The following is a 12,653-nucleotide window of genomic DNA, read 5'->3' as shown; positions in this document are numbered from 1 at the left end:
GGTTGTTAGAAGGACGTGCGTCAGTGCATGCTGGCCCTGTCTGAGGGGACACTGGATGTTCCTCCCCACGGGTCTGCACGGCCAGCTCTGCCATTCAAGCCCCTGCCTAAGTGTCCCCTCTTCCCTGACGATCCCACCTACAGCAGTAGCCTCCATCGTTCCCCGGCCTCAGTTGGCTTTATTTATCCCTGTAGTGCCCCACATTGTCTTAACGTCCGTTTCTATAGACTGAGCTCCCTGAGGGCCAGAAATGATTATTGGCTCTTCTGACCCCGGAGCCTGGCGGTGTCCTGGCACATATGGGCACCCATGGCCTACCCTGGTCCTTTTCACCAACTGTCGGTGCATTTTCTCCCCTCACTGTCCCAGGAGGCTGTGAGCTCGACCTGGCCTGCTTTTTCCGGCTGATTAACGAGATGGGTGGCATGCAGCAAGTGACTGACCTCAAAAAATGGAACAAACTAGCGGACATGCTGCGCATCCCCAAAACGGCCCAGGACCGGCTGGCCAAGCTGCAGGAGGCCTACTGCCAGTACCTGCTGTCCTACGACTCCCTGTCCCCCGAGGAGCACCGGCGGCTGGAGAAGGAGGTGCTGATGGAGAAAGAGATCCTGGAGAAGCGGAAGGGGCCCCTGGAGGGCCACACGGAGCACGACTACAACAAGTTCCACCCCCTGCCCCGCTTCGAGCCCAAGAACGGGCTCATCCACGGCGTGGCCCACAGGAACGGCTTCCGAAGCAAGCTGAAGGAGGTGGGCCAGGCCCCGCTCAAGACGGGCCGGCGGCGGCTCTTTGCTCAGGAAAAGGAGGTGGTGAAAGAAGAGGACGAGGACAGAGGCGTGCTCAGCGACTTCCACAAGTGTATCTATAAGGTAGGACCCTCGGGCCTGGAGCCGGGAGGGGCTGGCTGCGGGTTGGCTCGGGGGATCCCGACGGCCTGGACCGCGCTCCCCGAGAAACTCTGTAGCCTGTGGGAAGCCCGGGGGTCGGCACACAGGCCTCGGGCGTCTGCCCGCTGCGGCCGCCCTCACTTCCCCTGTCGGCTGTGAGCACAGGCCGAGTGCACGCCCGTGTGCCGGGCCGCACTGCCCACGCTGCTGAAGCAGTTTCTCTGCCCACAATTCCGAGCTGGCCCCTTGGGGACCGCCATTTCAGCCTGGAGGATGGGAGCTGCCCAGTCAGGGCTGGGGGTTCTCGGAAACAGAAGGAGCAGAGCCTCTGTGGCCTCCAGCACTGGTTTTCTTTGCTGCCTTACTTATTTTTGGCACAGCCCACCGCCCCCCCCAGCCCCACTTGGCCAGATGGAGAGAAGCCTTGATAGAGTTATCGCCGTACATCTCACCACAAAAACTGCGGAGGGAGGAGGGAGGCAGAGCCCGGCAGCAGGAAATGCACAGCGTGTTTTCCCAGTTCTGCCACGTCTTGTCGCAGCATCAGCCCCCTTGCCTCAGTTCAGCAGTGGAGACTGCATGTGGCCTCCTGTTTGGCTGGTTCTTAAACCAGGCCTGAGCCACATCGCTCCCCAGGCAGGGTGGCCAGGACACCTGGGCAGAGCTAAGAGTGGCCTCTGCTGGATTTCCCGGGCTTTGAGGGGCATATGGGCGGGCCCTCAGGGGCCCCCCGTTCTGGGTTTACCAGGAGGCAGTTGTGTGGTGGGTCCTGGCGGTCCTCACCTGCAGCCGTGCTTGCCTCCCGACGAGCCTGCAGTTGTGTTCGGCTGGTGGGAAAATCTGTGGGTTATCGCCGCCCCCCCAGCCACACTCCTCAGGTTCCCGTAGCCACCGGGAGGCAGGCCCTGGCCGGTGCCTGCCTGGTAAATCCGTGTGGACTTCTAATACCTGATGCATCACAGACACGCAGGGAGCCTGGGACTTGTTTTTTGTTTTTCCTCTGTCCTTTCTGAATCCATTCCCAGAAGTCACACCTCTGGCTCCCCTCCACCCCACTTCTTACTCTTCTACTGGGCTTTAGCCCTTGCACGCCTTTCAGGAAAGAGAGAGGTACCCTGCCTGCCTGGAACTGTTTCTATTATGAGACCCAGAAAGGGTTCAGCGTCCCCATGTCATCCTCCCACGATGCCTTGCAGAGGTGGCAGGGGCGGGAAATGGCTTCCTGCAGCCTGCGCGTGGCCACCTCCTGTTTCACGTTTTAAATATTTTATGAAAAGGGAGAAAGTGGCCTGTGGACTGTAAACTCAGGAGTACTTTGGGTGTGTTTTCTGCATGTTCCCCTGAGCAGCCCTCCTCAGTTGAAACCACTCATTAAATCTTGTGACTCTGAATAGCCAACTCATGAAATGAGATATTTTGTACTTTTGTTACTTTTTTAATTTACGAAGGCCAATTTTATGAGAGTTGAGTTGGATCCAAGCAAGAATTTTTTTGAAAACATGCTTTGTAAAGGGTATTTTTAGATTTCACCGTGAAAACCTATCCGAGTCCGATGGCCACAGCGAGGGCCGTGGCAGCCGTGTGCCGAGACGAGCTTCCCGCCCTCGAGGTGTCTCAGCACCCACGGCCACCGACTGGCGCGCTGGGTGTCACCTTCTCACGTTATGGGCCGTCGGCCTTTGCGCAAAATCGGGTCCCTCTAGTAGTCAGGTTCTATTTCGTAATGAACAGACTGTCAGAAGTTTGGAACTGTGCCGGAGCATTTTTGAGTTAGAACCCCGTGGAGTCACTGATAAAGCTGAAAAGCCAGTGCCAGAGTCTTCACACCGCCTGCTCTGACTGTCCTTCCAAAAGCAAGGAGAATGGGCCTCGCACTCTAGAGCTGCTAATGGGGCTGCTGCAAAGCCACCTCATTAGGGAAACCTTCCCTGAGCAGCTCGGGTAAAAGCCACCTTCCCTGCCACTCGTGTCCCTCTGCTCCTGGCTCAGTGCACGTACTGCCTCCTCACGGTTCTTCCTTCTGTGTTTAAGGGTTGTGTCCCCGGGCTGAACGGGAGCCCCGCACGGCCAGAGAGTGTGATCAGTTGGAGAACTGCTCTATCTGCAGCCCCTCCAACTAGGCTTAATACACACACAGTAGGTGCTCGATGTGTATTTCTGCAACTAAGGGGTAGATGTGCCTGGTCAAAAAAGAGGGAAAGGCATGAATCTTACAAGTTTGTCTCAGAACAAAACATATTCTGCAGGAGAGGTTAAAAACAGGATCTTCCCAAACCAGAAGAGGAAGCTGATGGGTAAAAGTGAGCAGATCACTTCACTTTGAATGTTACTAGGAAAGGGCGACGGAGGGCAGGATGTCCGGCACCTAAAGTCACCCAGGGGAGGTGCAAGGGGGACAAGTGGCTTCTGTGGCAGCAGCGACCAGGTTACCCGTCTCCTCAGATCCACGGGTGAGGTTGCTCGTCAGGCCGGTTTTCACGTGACGAGGACCCTTGGGGACGAGAAGTCACCCTAAGTTCCGTCCGTCAGCGCCCTCTATCCCTGGCCCCTTGCTGTCAGTCCCCCTCCCCTGGGGAAACTGAGGAAGCCTGCCTCCCATGCCACTGGGCACCCATTTCTCCAGGAAGTAAAAGCTGCCTTTGAAACAGCACTCCCTGGAGTGTACCTATGGCTTCACCTGTGCCCCGGCTGTCAAAGAGCCCTGGGCACGCGGGCCCTCCCCACCGGATGCCGCGTCTGTGTCTGTTCACCCAGGGCCGTGACAGCGGTGTGTCTTCATCTCCCTTTGCTGGCACTGAGCGGAGAGTATTTTCCTGCCTTCCCTGCTTGTTAGCTCAGGACACAAACTGGCCCACAGCTGCAGGGAGGCGCCCATCTCAGGTGGCCTGATGGGGGTTAAGGCTCAGCTTTGTTGCTCATGCTGCACTCTTCTGGTTCTGTTTCCTTTCCAGGGACGGTCTGTTTCTTTAACAACTTTTTATCGAACAGCAAGAAACATCATGAACATGTGCTTCAGCAAGGAGCCCGCACCAGCTGAAATTGAGGTGAGTGAGCTGAGCCCGCCCGCCCCTGCGTGCTGGGTCCTTCCTGGGGCCTGATGGCCTGAGGGGACTCGAGTGGTTGACTTGTCTTCTGTGGACTGGGGGTCGCCAACAGTTGTCACTCCAGTGAATCTAAGCTTCTTCAGTGAAAAAATAGAAAAGTCTGAGGAAGAGAGTTAAGCCTGCTCAGCTTGTCCCTGACTTACCCCGAAGCAGAGGCTGAGAGGCGCAGAGGCCAGGGTGCGCTCCGGGCGTCCCCCCAGCTGGCCTCTTCTCTCTCGGCCTGTGTGTGTCTGTTATGCAGGAGAATGTTTGGAATCCCTTGAAACCGTAGTTGTGCTTTTCCTTCTCCCCTATTTTTTATTGAGTGGGATTGGCAGATCGCCATTTTTGTGCATCTGCCAAGTCTGCTCTTTGAGTCCGTGTGAGGCTGGGAAGCGAGTGTGCACCTCCGTGCCCAGACCCATTAGCGGGAGTTTCGTGTGAGGTGCCCAGGACAGAGACCAGATCGTTTGTGTGCCTCCCCTGGCTGGGGCCCTGCTGAGCTGGTGTGAACTTCCAGAGGCCACCATCGGGGGGGCCTCAGCAGCACTCGGTCCCTGTCAGGGAATGAAACCAAACTCCTGTTGCTGGTGAGGGGCAGCTGCTGGCGGGGAGCTGGCGCTGTGGACCGCAGGCTTGTCTTTGGATGTGTCACAGGCCTCAGACCACGGCTTGCGTTCTCAGGGACGAATGCCACCTCTTCTGGATAAAACCCAGGCCAACCACTAGGGGGCAGCCATGCTGATCTGGCCAGTTACCTGGGACTGGCACTTGCAGGACAGTCCTGGCCAAACCAGGACATGTGGCCACGTCCATCGGTGCCACATGGTGTCACACCGCTGATAGTCACCACCAGAAGCCCAGGAGGCCCCTCCCTGGTGCTCAGGCCTGTTTCCCAGCGGCCCTCGCTCTGCTGTGTGCATAGGGTGCCCCAGCCGGCTCTGTGCCCAGTGCCGCCATCTAGCACCCGCGTGGCCTCAGCCCTGCCAGAGCCTCATTCCATCACCTGGTGTCAGCCGGCCCTGACTCTGGGACACGTGTGGCCATCAGTGACTTCCAGAGCGATCCTGGCATTTGTGGGGAGACATCAGAGGAAAGGAATGTGACTCTGGATAAAGAGGCCTTTGTAGCAAGTTCCCATCCTCGGGGGGTGGGGGGGTGGGGGGGCTCGTCACTGTCCGCAGCACCAGGAGAGCTCGGCCCATTTTAGTTTCCTACTAGGGATTTCATCCTCTTTGAAAGTCCGGCCTTTGCTTTAGCAGTTACAGAATGTTTGAACACACAGGGCAGATTTGGTAAAATCCAAACTTTCTGTCTGAGGCTGTCTAGCTTCTGGGTCTTTCCCAGAAGGCGGGGCCTTCCTCTTGGCTGGTGCTCAGCAACTGGAGTGACCACCACTTAGCAGTGGGGCCCTCTCCCCCCCATGTCTGCATTAATCTGCCACAGGTTGCTGTCAGTCAGTCTCCTGCATGGGTGGCAGGGCTGGGACTGTGACCAGTCCCCACAACCAGACTGTTGCTTCTTCGTTCTTTACGTTCAACGAAATGTGTTTCAGGAATCCAGGCGTACAGTGATGTTGAATTTATTCTTGGCTTAGGGCCTTTGCACATCCCCGGGCTGGCCCCTCTCTGTCGACGTCACACAGTGTGGTGGCATCGCCGGCAGCACCGGTGTGAGCTGAGTGGCCCTTTGTGGCGTCGAGTGGTTATTGGTGAGGCTTCCACCTCTAAAGGTGGTCCAGCTCAGTGGGCTTTGCCAAGGTTGGGGAAGGTGATGCTGTGCTTCTGGAATGATGATTGGAAACAAAATGAAAAATACCTGTGAGTGGGGGCCAGTCACCTAAAGGCAAGCCAGGAACTGCTCACCTGTTAGCACACACTCCTGAGTGGGACTCGTCAGGTCCCCTGGAAAGCTTTTTAAATCGGCCAGTGTAGCCACCCCCCGCCCCGAGTCAGTTGGCTGGGGGATGACAGCCTGGCTGCACACGGTCTTTACTGCTCACGTCCTCACGCGGCCGGTGCTGCCCGCTCCGCAGAGGGGGGGGCGGCTGCTTAGTGCAGTGAGCGAGGCGCGTGTCTGTGGAGACGCTGGATCTGGAGGCTGCTCATTACAATCTAAAGATGACGGTGGGGCGTCCTCAGCCTCCTCCTCAGCATTGCGCCCCTCCTTCATGTGAATGATTTTTTTATTGTGATAGAATATACATAACCTTAAAATGTACCATCTTAACTCTTTAAGTGTACAGTTCAGTGTATAAGTACGTTCATATTGTTGATTGGTCATCCACGTCCGCAATGCTGTTTATCTTGCAAAATTGAAACTCTCAACCCATTTTGCAATAACTCCCCATTTCCACCTCCCTCATGCCCCTGGCAGCTGCCATCCTACTTTCAGTGCCCGTGAATCTAACTACTGTAGGTACCTCCTACGTGGAATCATTTTGTGTCCGCTTTATTTCACTGAGCGTAATGTCCTCAGGGTTCGTCCATGGTGTAGCCTGTGTCCGAATGTCCTGCCTTTGGAGGCGGAACAGTGTTCCGCTGTGTGGATGCACCCCCTTTGCTGGTCCGTGAGTGGACGTGGATGCTTTCACACATCAGCTGCCAGGTGTCTGCTGGAGTCCCTTTTGGATCTGCCTGCAGAGGTGATCTGGACACTGCCTTGCGACCCTGCGCTCGGGGCGGCTGGCCTGTGATGGGCTCCTTCATCGTGCATTCCGTCCCTGTGCTGTTGAGTTGACATGTGCTCTGTGGCTGTGGCACAGCGGAGGTGCTGACTGCCCCTTCCTCTGCCCACAGCAAGAGTACTGGAGGCTGGTGGAAGAGAAGGATTGCCATGTGGCAGTGCACTGCGGCAAGGTGGACACCAACACGCACGGCAGCGGGTTCCCAGTGGGGAAATCAGAACCATTTTCAAGGTAAGGTTGGGTTCTCTTGTCCATGTCCCAGGAACCCGATGGTGTCCCTCCCTGCCAGTCTGTGACGTCCCTCTGCTTTCCTCTGCAGGCATGGGTGGAACCTCACTGTCCTCCCCAATAACACAGGGTCCATCCTGCGTCACCTCGGTGCTGTGCCTGGTAAGGATGCGGCCGCTGCCTCCAGGGTCATGATGCTCTTGCCTCAGCAGCTTAAAGAATGCGTGTCAGCACCCTGGGAACTCCTAGGCAGAGCTGGAAAAGGGTGGGGGTGATGGTGCAGAATATATGCATATATTAAACACTGATTTGTAGAAAAGAGAGAAATAGGATCATAATGGAAGTCCGTAAAAATGTGGAAAGGTGAAGCAGAGCACAGCTTCTAGAAGCAGGGCTGATGCTTAGTGGCCAACTTTTCACCTTGAAATAGGTATTGTTAAAGCTACAGGTGTGGCCCCTTAGGGCTGCTGCAGGCTCCTAGGTGATAAATTCTATGCAGAACTTCAGGAAAGCCAGGTGTCCTGGGGCTGGTGTCACTGAGGGCTGGGACCCTGGAGAAGGCCTGGGACCCTCCACAGCCTGCGGGAGGCGATGCCTCCTGTCCTCTCTTTCCAAACAGCAAGTGGCACCCGTTCTCTGCCTCAGCCCATGGCTGCTGGTGGGTGACTTGCCAACGGTCGTCATGGTCACGTTCCATGGGGCATCTTGCTGCCCAGCTTACGCATTAAGATGCTTTTACTGGCTGGCAGCAGTGCCCATCTTGGCTTCGCTTCTGTGTGGCAGCAGAAAGAGGAAGGACCTTCTAGTTTAATAAATGAGATTGTGCTTATCTTAAAAGATAAGCACAATTTTATTAAACAATAAAGAAAATAATTTATTGTTTTATTAAACAATACAATTGTCTGTCTGGTTTTGAATCCCATTTCTTCCTTTCTCATGTGGGGAGAACAAAGCGATGTCTGATGGCTGTCACTCTGAGACAGTGCTGCCGCCCTTCAGAACGCTGTTTTCCCTTTGTGTTGTAGGAGTGACAATCCCCTGGCTAAACATCGGCATGGTCTTTTCTACCTCATGCTGGTCTCGAGACCAAAACCACCTTCCCTACATTGACTACTTACACACTGGTGCTGACTGCATCTGGTAAGTGCCTGGCCCCGGGCGGCCTGGGGGAAAAGGGGCTGCGGCTGAGGTGTGGGGGCGCCTTCACAGCAGCTCCCGCGGGCTAGTGGCTGACGGCCTTGGAGAGCTTGCTTTTCTGAGTCTGTCCCGTGTTCCCTGTCATAGTGTCTCAGCCTGGGGTTCCCCACCTCCGTGAGAGGGGTTTGAGATAGCAGAGTGTTTTACTTTGCTCTGATGTCGGGCACTTTTCATGTGCTCATAGGTCACTTATGATCCTTTTGTCAGTTGCCCACCTTCGATTTTCCTTGTGGGGTATTCTTTGTTGTTCTTTCCAAGAGTTTGTTTCATATTAGGGATAGTTAACATTAGGAGTGTCACCAAAAGTTGCCCTGTGGCGACCATGTTGTGAGCCTTCTCCTAACCCGTGTAAACCATTCTCTCTCTCGCCTCATCTGAGCGCTCGTTTTCAGCCTCCAGGTCAGTGTGTCCTACCTGCCCCCAGCTGTGGGGAAAGGAGGTGTGCTGGGAAGTGTAGTTCCTGCTGTGTCCACACGCACGTGCTGCTTCCCCTGCACACGTGTGTCTGTTCCGTGGAAAGCATTCGGTGTCGGGACCCACCTGTGAGCCGAACTGTCAGCCCCAACCGGCCTGATCCATGCTAGCTTTCTGCTTCCTTTGTTTACGGTGGCAGATGGGAAATTACTGCAAATAATCAGATGTCTTGTCGTCTGACATTCTACCAGCACCACATTCATCCCACACTAACTGTGTTTATTGTCCTAATGGAGTGATTAGGCGTCTTTTATTAAAATAAACAAAGTCTTAGAACTAACATTCTCGCTCCCAGGAGCCCGGGTCTGCAGCCATCTCCGCATTACGACGGCCTCCTTCCCGGCCCCATCTCAGCGAGCGGTGAGGGCCTGTGTGTGGGGGAAGGTGGTCTTCAGCGCCCTGGCATTGGTCTTCTGGGAGTGGCTGCTGGCCCTGGGGGCCGAGAGAAACAGGCAGATACGTGCAGACCACACAGCTGAGAGAGGACAGCGAGACGCTTCTCATTCGGGGCACGAGCAGCTGCTTTGACGGGAGAGTCTGTGGCGTCCCCCACCGGGAGCCACTGTTCCCTCCGTGCTGTTCCCTGGAGAAGCTTCTGTGGGCAGCACCGGGCCTGGCTTGCGGGTTATGGAGTCGCACCAGGCCTGCGACCTGAGCCAGGACACCTGAAGAGACCCCTCAGAGCCTTGGTTCTTTCATCAGAGAGTGGTGGAATGGGAGCCACAGCCAGCAGGCTGATGGGGTGAAATAACGGCTGGGTTAGAGGCAGGGAAATGGAGTCTGTGGGCTCCTGAAGACCATTCCCTGCCCCTCACTGATGGAGAGTAAAGCAGAGGCTGGGACGTGATCACAGAAATTCATGGTTGTGGTTTTTTTTAAGACATGTGATTTTGGTTAGAAACCCTGGATTTAACTCACAAATCAGTAACAGAATACGTTGGCACTGAAATAATGTCAGCAGTAAAAGAACCACTTCAGTGCGGCAGCCGAAACCAGGGTTTGGCCTCCGACTGGAGGATTTCATCACAGACACCTTAGCTCAGCTGAGAGAGGCGGCGCGGCCGTCCCACTGGGCCGTGGGGAGGTGCACGTTTGGAACCGGGCGCTGGGGCGGGGCGGGCTGTCGAGCGTGATGAGAAGTGCAGCATCACGGCCTGCTCTGATTGTCACTGGTGGTCAGTGGCTTCATGTGCTCTGGTATCCTGAGGTCCTGTCAGGACGGACGCTGGGAACGGAAGGTGGGCCCTGCTGGGCGGGGAGACAGAAGGGGGGTCCTCGAGGCCTGGAACACCTGCTGTGTGCACGCCGGCAGCCTGGCACCAGGATTTCCCGTGTTTGTAGATGACAAGTGTGTCCTTGGGACACCAACGATAGTTCCTCCACGCCCCGTGATTGCAGTGAGAGGTTCCAGATTCTTCGGTCAGCTGAGGTCTGCCTGCATCTTCAATCTTCTCTCCTTCTCGTCTTCCCTGTTGGCTCCTTAGCTCCAGCCAGAGGGGCCTGCACTGTCCTGAGCCTGACTCACTCCAGGGCTCCCCTTGCTCACTCAGTTTGCCTGACCCCCGGCCTGTGGGCGTTGGTTGTGCTTTGCCTGCTGCTAACGGGCTGGCTGGGTTCTGGCACGTGCAGCTGCCTCGGGAGCAGAGCCTGGGTCCCTGGGATGGGCCGTGCGCCCATTTCACAGCTGCTGCCGTGTCAGCCTGAGTGCTGGCCGCTAGGCAGTGCGTGGTCAGGCTGGACTCCTTTCCTGACCTTCTCTGTATTCGGAGAACTGAGGGGTTCTTTTACGTTTCCCGGCTCACCAGCCCTCATCTCTGTGGGACGAAGGAGGCAGATCTGGGCCCGGCACTCATGAGGTGGCCTGGGCTGGCAGCTGAGGGGACTGTGTAGCCCTCATCGAGTCCTGCTCCTGCAGTGCCTCCTCTCACAGGGAAGTGCCACATGCCAACCCGGTGATAAGACGCAGCTTTGGAGCACTCAGGAGAAGCTAACTGAGTCTGTACATGTTTCTGGATCTGATTTATAGGGGATTTAAACATCTGCTTTTGGTTTGAAGGCTTTTTGGCTCGTGTAGGTCAGATCTGCATAAAGATGAACGTGCAGTTTGGCTGTGCTGGGTGGTCGCGGCGGTGCTGCCCTGCGAGTGCGGGGGCGTGGGCCTGGGAACGTGGCGCCGTCACCCAGCCAGGCATCTCGCCCGTCCCAGGATCGGTTCCTCTCCTGCACCCAAAGCCGCTTTCCAGGCCGTGTTTGCTCCTTTCTGAGGGAGGAGGACGGATGGGCCCAGCACGTGCTCCAGGCAGAGGGTCCTTATCAAGTCCACTTTCTCCTTGTGTCCAACTACCCAGGTATTGCATTCCTGCTGAGGAGGAGAACAAGCTCGAGGACGTGGTCCACACGCTGCTGCAGGCCAACGGGACCCCCGGGCTGCAGATGCTGGAAAGCAACGTCATGGTACAGCTGCTGCCTGGCGCCGGGACCCCGGGACGTGGGCGGGGGGGAGGCCAGAGCTGTCTCACCAAGTCACCGTCCTAGCTGACCCGCCTTTCAGAGGCAAAGAGGACAACACAAAGGAAATCCTCGAGGGAGCGATCCAAACTGAACAAGTGTCTTCCTCAGATCGCATAGGGTGTCGGGCTCGTGCACGTGTGGCCTTTGAATTCGTTTCAGGGCTTGTTTCCTGCACGGAGACGGGGTCCGTGGGGAGGCTGGGTCCTGGGTTTGGGTGGGTGCTCTGGGGTCTGTTGGTGCTGCCATTCCCACCTCCTGGGTACCTGGGTGGCTGGGCCGTGGATCAGAAACACTTGATCTTACAAAGGGAAGCACAAAGGCATCTGAGCCCATTTCCAGAAAGTCATAGGACTTGTGAGTTCCTGGGAGTCTTTTTAGCCCTGAGCTATGTTCTGACACTTGAGCTCAGGGCCTCTCTGGCCACTGCTCACCCCTACCTGGGTCTCATGTCTCTGCTGGGTCCGCCAACCTGGCTCAGAGAAGCTGAGCAGCAGCCCCTCTGTGGGTACAGGTCTGAAAGGCCCCCAGCTTGTACCCCTGTGGCTCTGCCTGACTCTGGAGACAGGCCAGCGGCCCTGCTGGTGGTGGGAACTGAGCCCATTTTCTACCCCTGGCAGTGCTGGGGCAGGAGGGCTCCAGTGTAGCGGGCAGGGCTGTCACAGGCCTGGGTGACTCTTCTCACTCTTGTGCCAGTTATCAGTTTAGATACTCCTTCTTGTTATTTTAGGAATTAGGTATCTTTATTTTCTAAAGTAAAAACAGCAGATCTTCAAAACCAAACAACCTGTCTCCTCATGGGTCCTTCTTTAAGTCCTCATGCCCCACCTGGAGGACAGGTGTGCATGTTAACACAGCTGCTGGGAGGGAGGCTGGTTCTCAGGGCTTTCACAGAAGGGGCCCCAGGAGCAGTGGAGGGGCAAGTGGGGGACTGACCGTGGTCGCGAGAGTGGCCGGCAGGGCAGCCCACGGGGAGCGCGTGTCAGCCCTGGCCTGTCTTCCCAGATCTCCCCAGAGGTGCTGTGCAAAGAGGGGATCAAGGTGCACAGGACCGTGCAGCAGAGTGGCCAGTTCGTCGTCTGCTTCCCAGGATCCTTTGTGTCCAAAGTGTGCTGCGGCTACAGCGTCTCTGAGACCGTGCACTTTGCCACCACCCAGTGGACAAGCATGGGCTTCGAGACGGCCAAGGTAGGCGGTGAGCCCAGCACCGCCTGTGGCGTGGCTGCAGCAGGCATGGACGCAGCAGGCATGGATGCACACACCTCCCTCCCTGTGCCTGCCTGTCTGTTGTCAGATATGTTGAATTTAGGAAATGCCTCTGACACCTCTGAGAAGCGACAGGGGTGCTTTAGGGGAGGGGAGCTATTATCGGTTTATTTGTATCAGGAAAGAGTGAGCCCCGCTGCTGGCCCACTGTAACACTCAAGGTACTTAGGGTAAACACTTACCAGGGGCAGAAAGTCTCCACCCATTTTCAAGTTGTAGCTCGTGCCTTGTGGCTGGCAGCGTCCAGCGATGGCTTTTCCCGGTGTCTGGTGCCTTGCTCATAAGATCGTTGTATGATGTTCAGTTGCTTTGAAACCAAAT

The 12,653-nt window shown here is 56.3% G+C and overlaps 1 protein-coding gene across 6 annotated transcripts in view; it reads left to right on the top strand.

The window, feature by feature from the left end:
* The window catches only part of JARID2 (jumonji and AT-rich interaction domain containing 2), a 253,854-nt gene that overhangs the window by 230,215 nt on the left and 10,986 nt on the right, over nucleotides 1-12,653 (top strand). For all 6 annotated transcript variants that reach the window (XM_019742971.2, XM_074335194.1, XM_074335195.1 and 3 more), the window contains 7 exons: nucleotides 370-872; nucleotides 3,842-3,934; nucleotides 6,772-6,890; nucleotides 6,979-7,049; nucleotides 7,913-8,027; nucleotides 10,907-11,012; nucleotides 12,072-12,254. In XM_019742971.2, coding sequence (XP_019598530.2) covers nucleotides 370-872; nucleotides 3,842-3,934; nucleotides 6,772-6,890; nucleotides 6,979-7,049; nucleotides 7,913-8,027; nucleotides 10,907-11,012; nucleotides 12,072-12,254 — 1,190 coding nt within the window. The remainder of the gene's footprint in view (nucleotides 1-369; nucleotides 873-3,841; nucleotides 3,935-6,771; nucleotides 6,891-6,978; nucleotides 7,050-7,912; nucleotides 8,028-10,906; nucleotides 11,013-12,071; nucleotides 12,255-12,653) is intronic.

Source organism: Rhinolophus sinicus, linkage group LG06 (assembly GCF_036562045.2).
Source record: "Rhinolophus sinicus isolate RSC01 linkage group LG06, ASM3656204v1, whole genome shotgun sequence".
NCBI lineage: Eukaryota > Metazoa > Chordata > Mammalia > Chiroptera > Rhinolophidae > Rhinolophus > Rhinolophus sinicus.
Note: the sequence above shows the minus strand (reverse complement) of the source record. Positions and strands in the feature narration are given on the sequence as shown.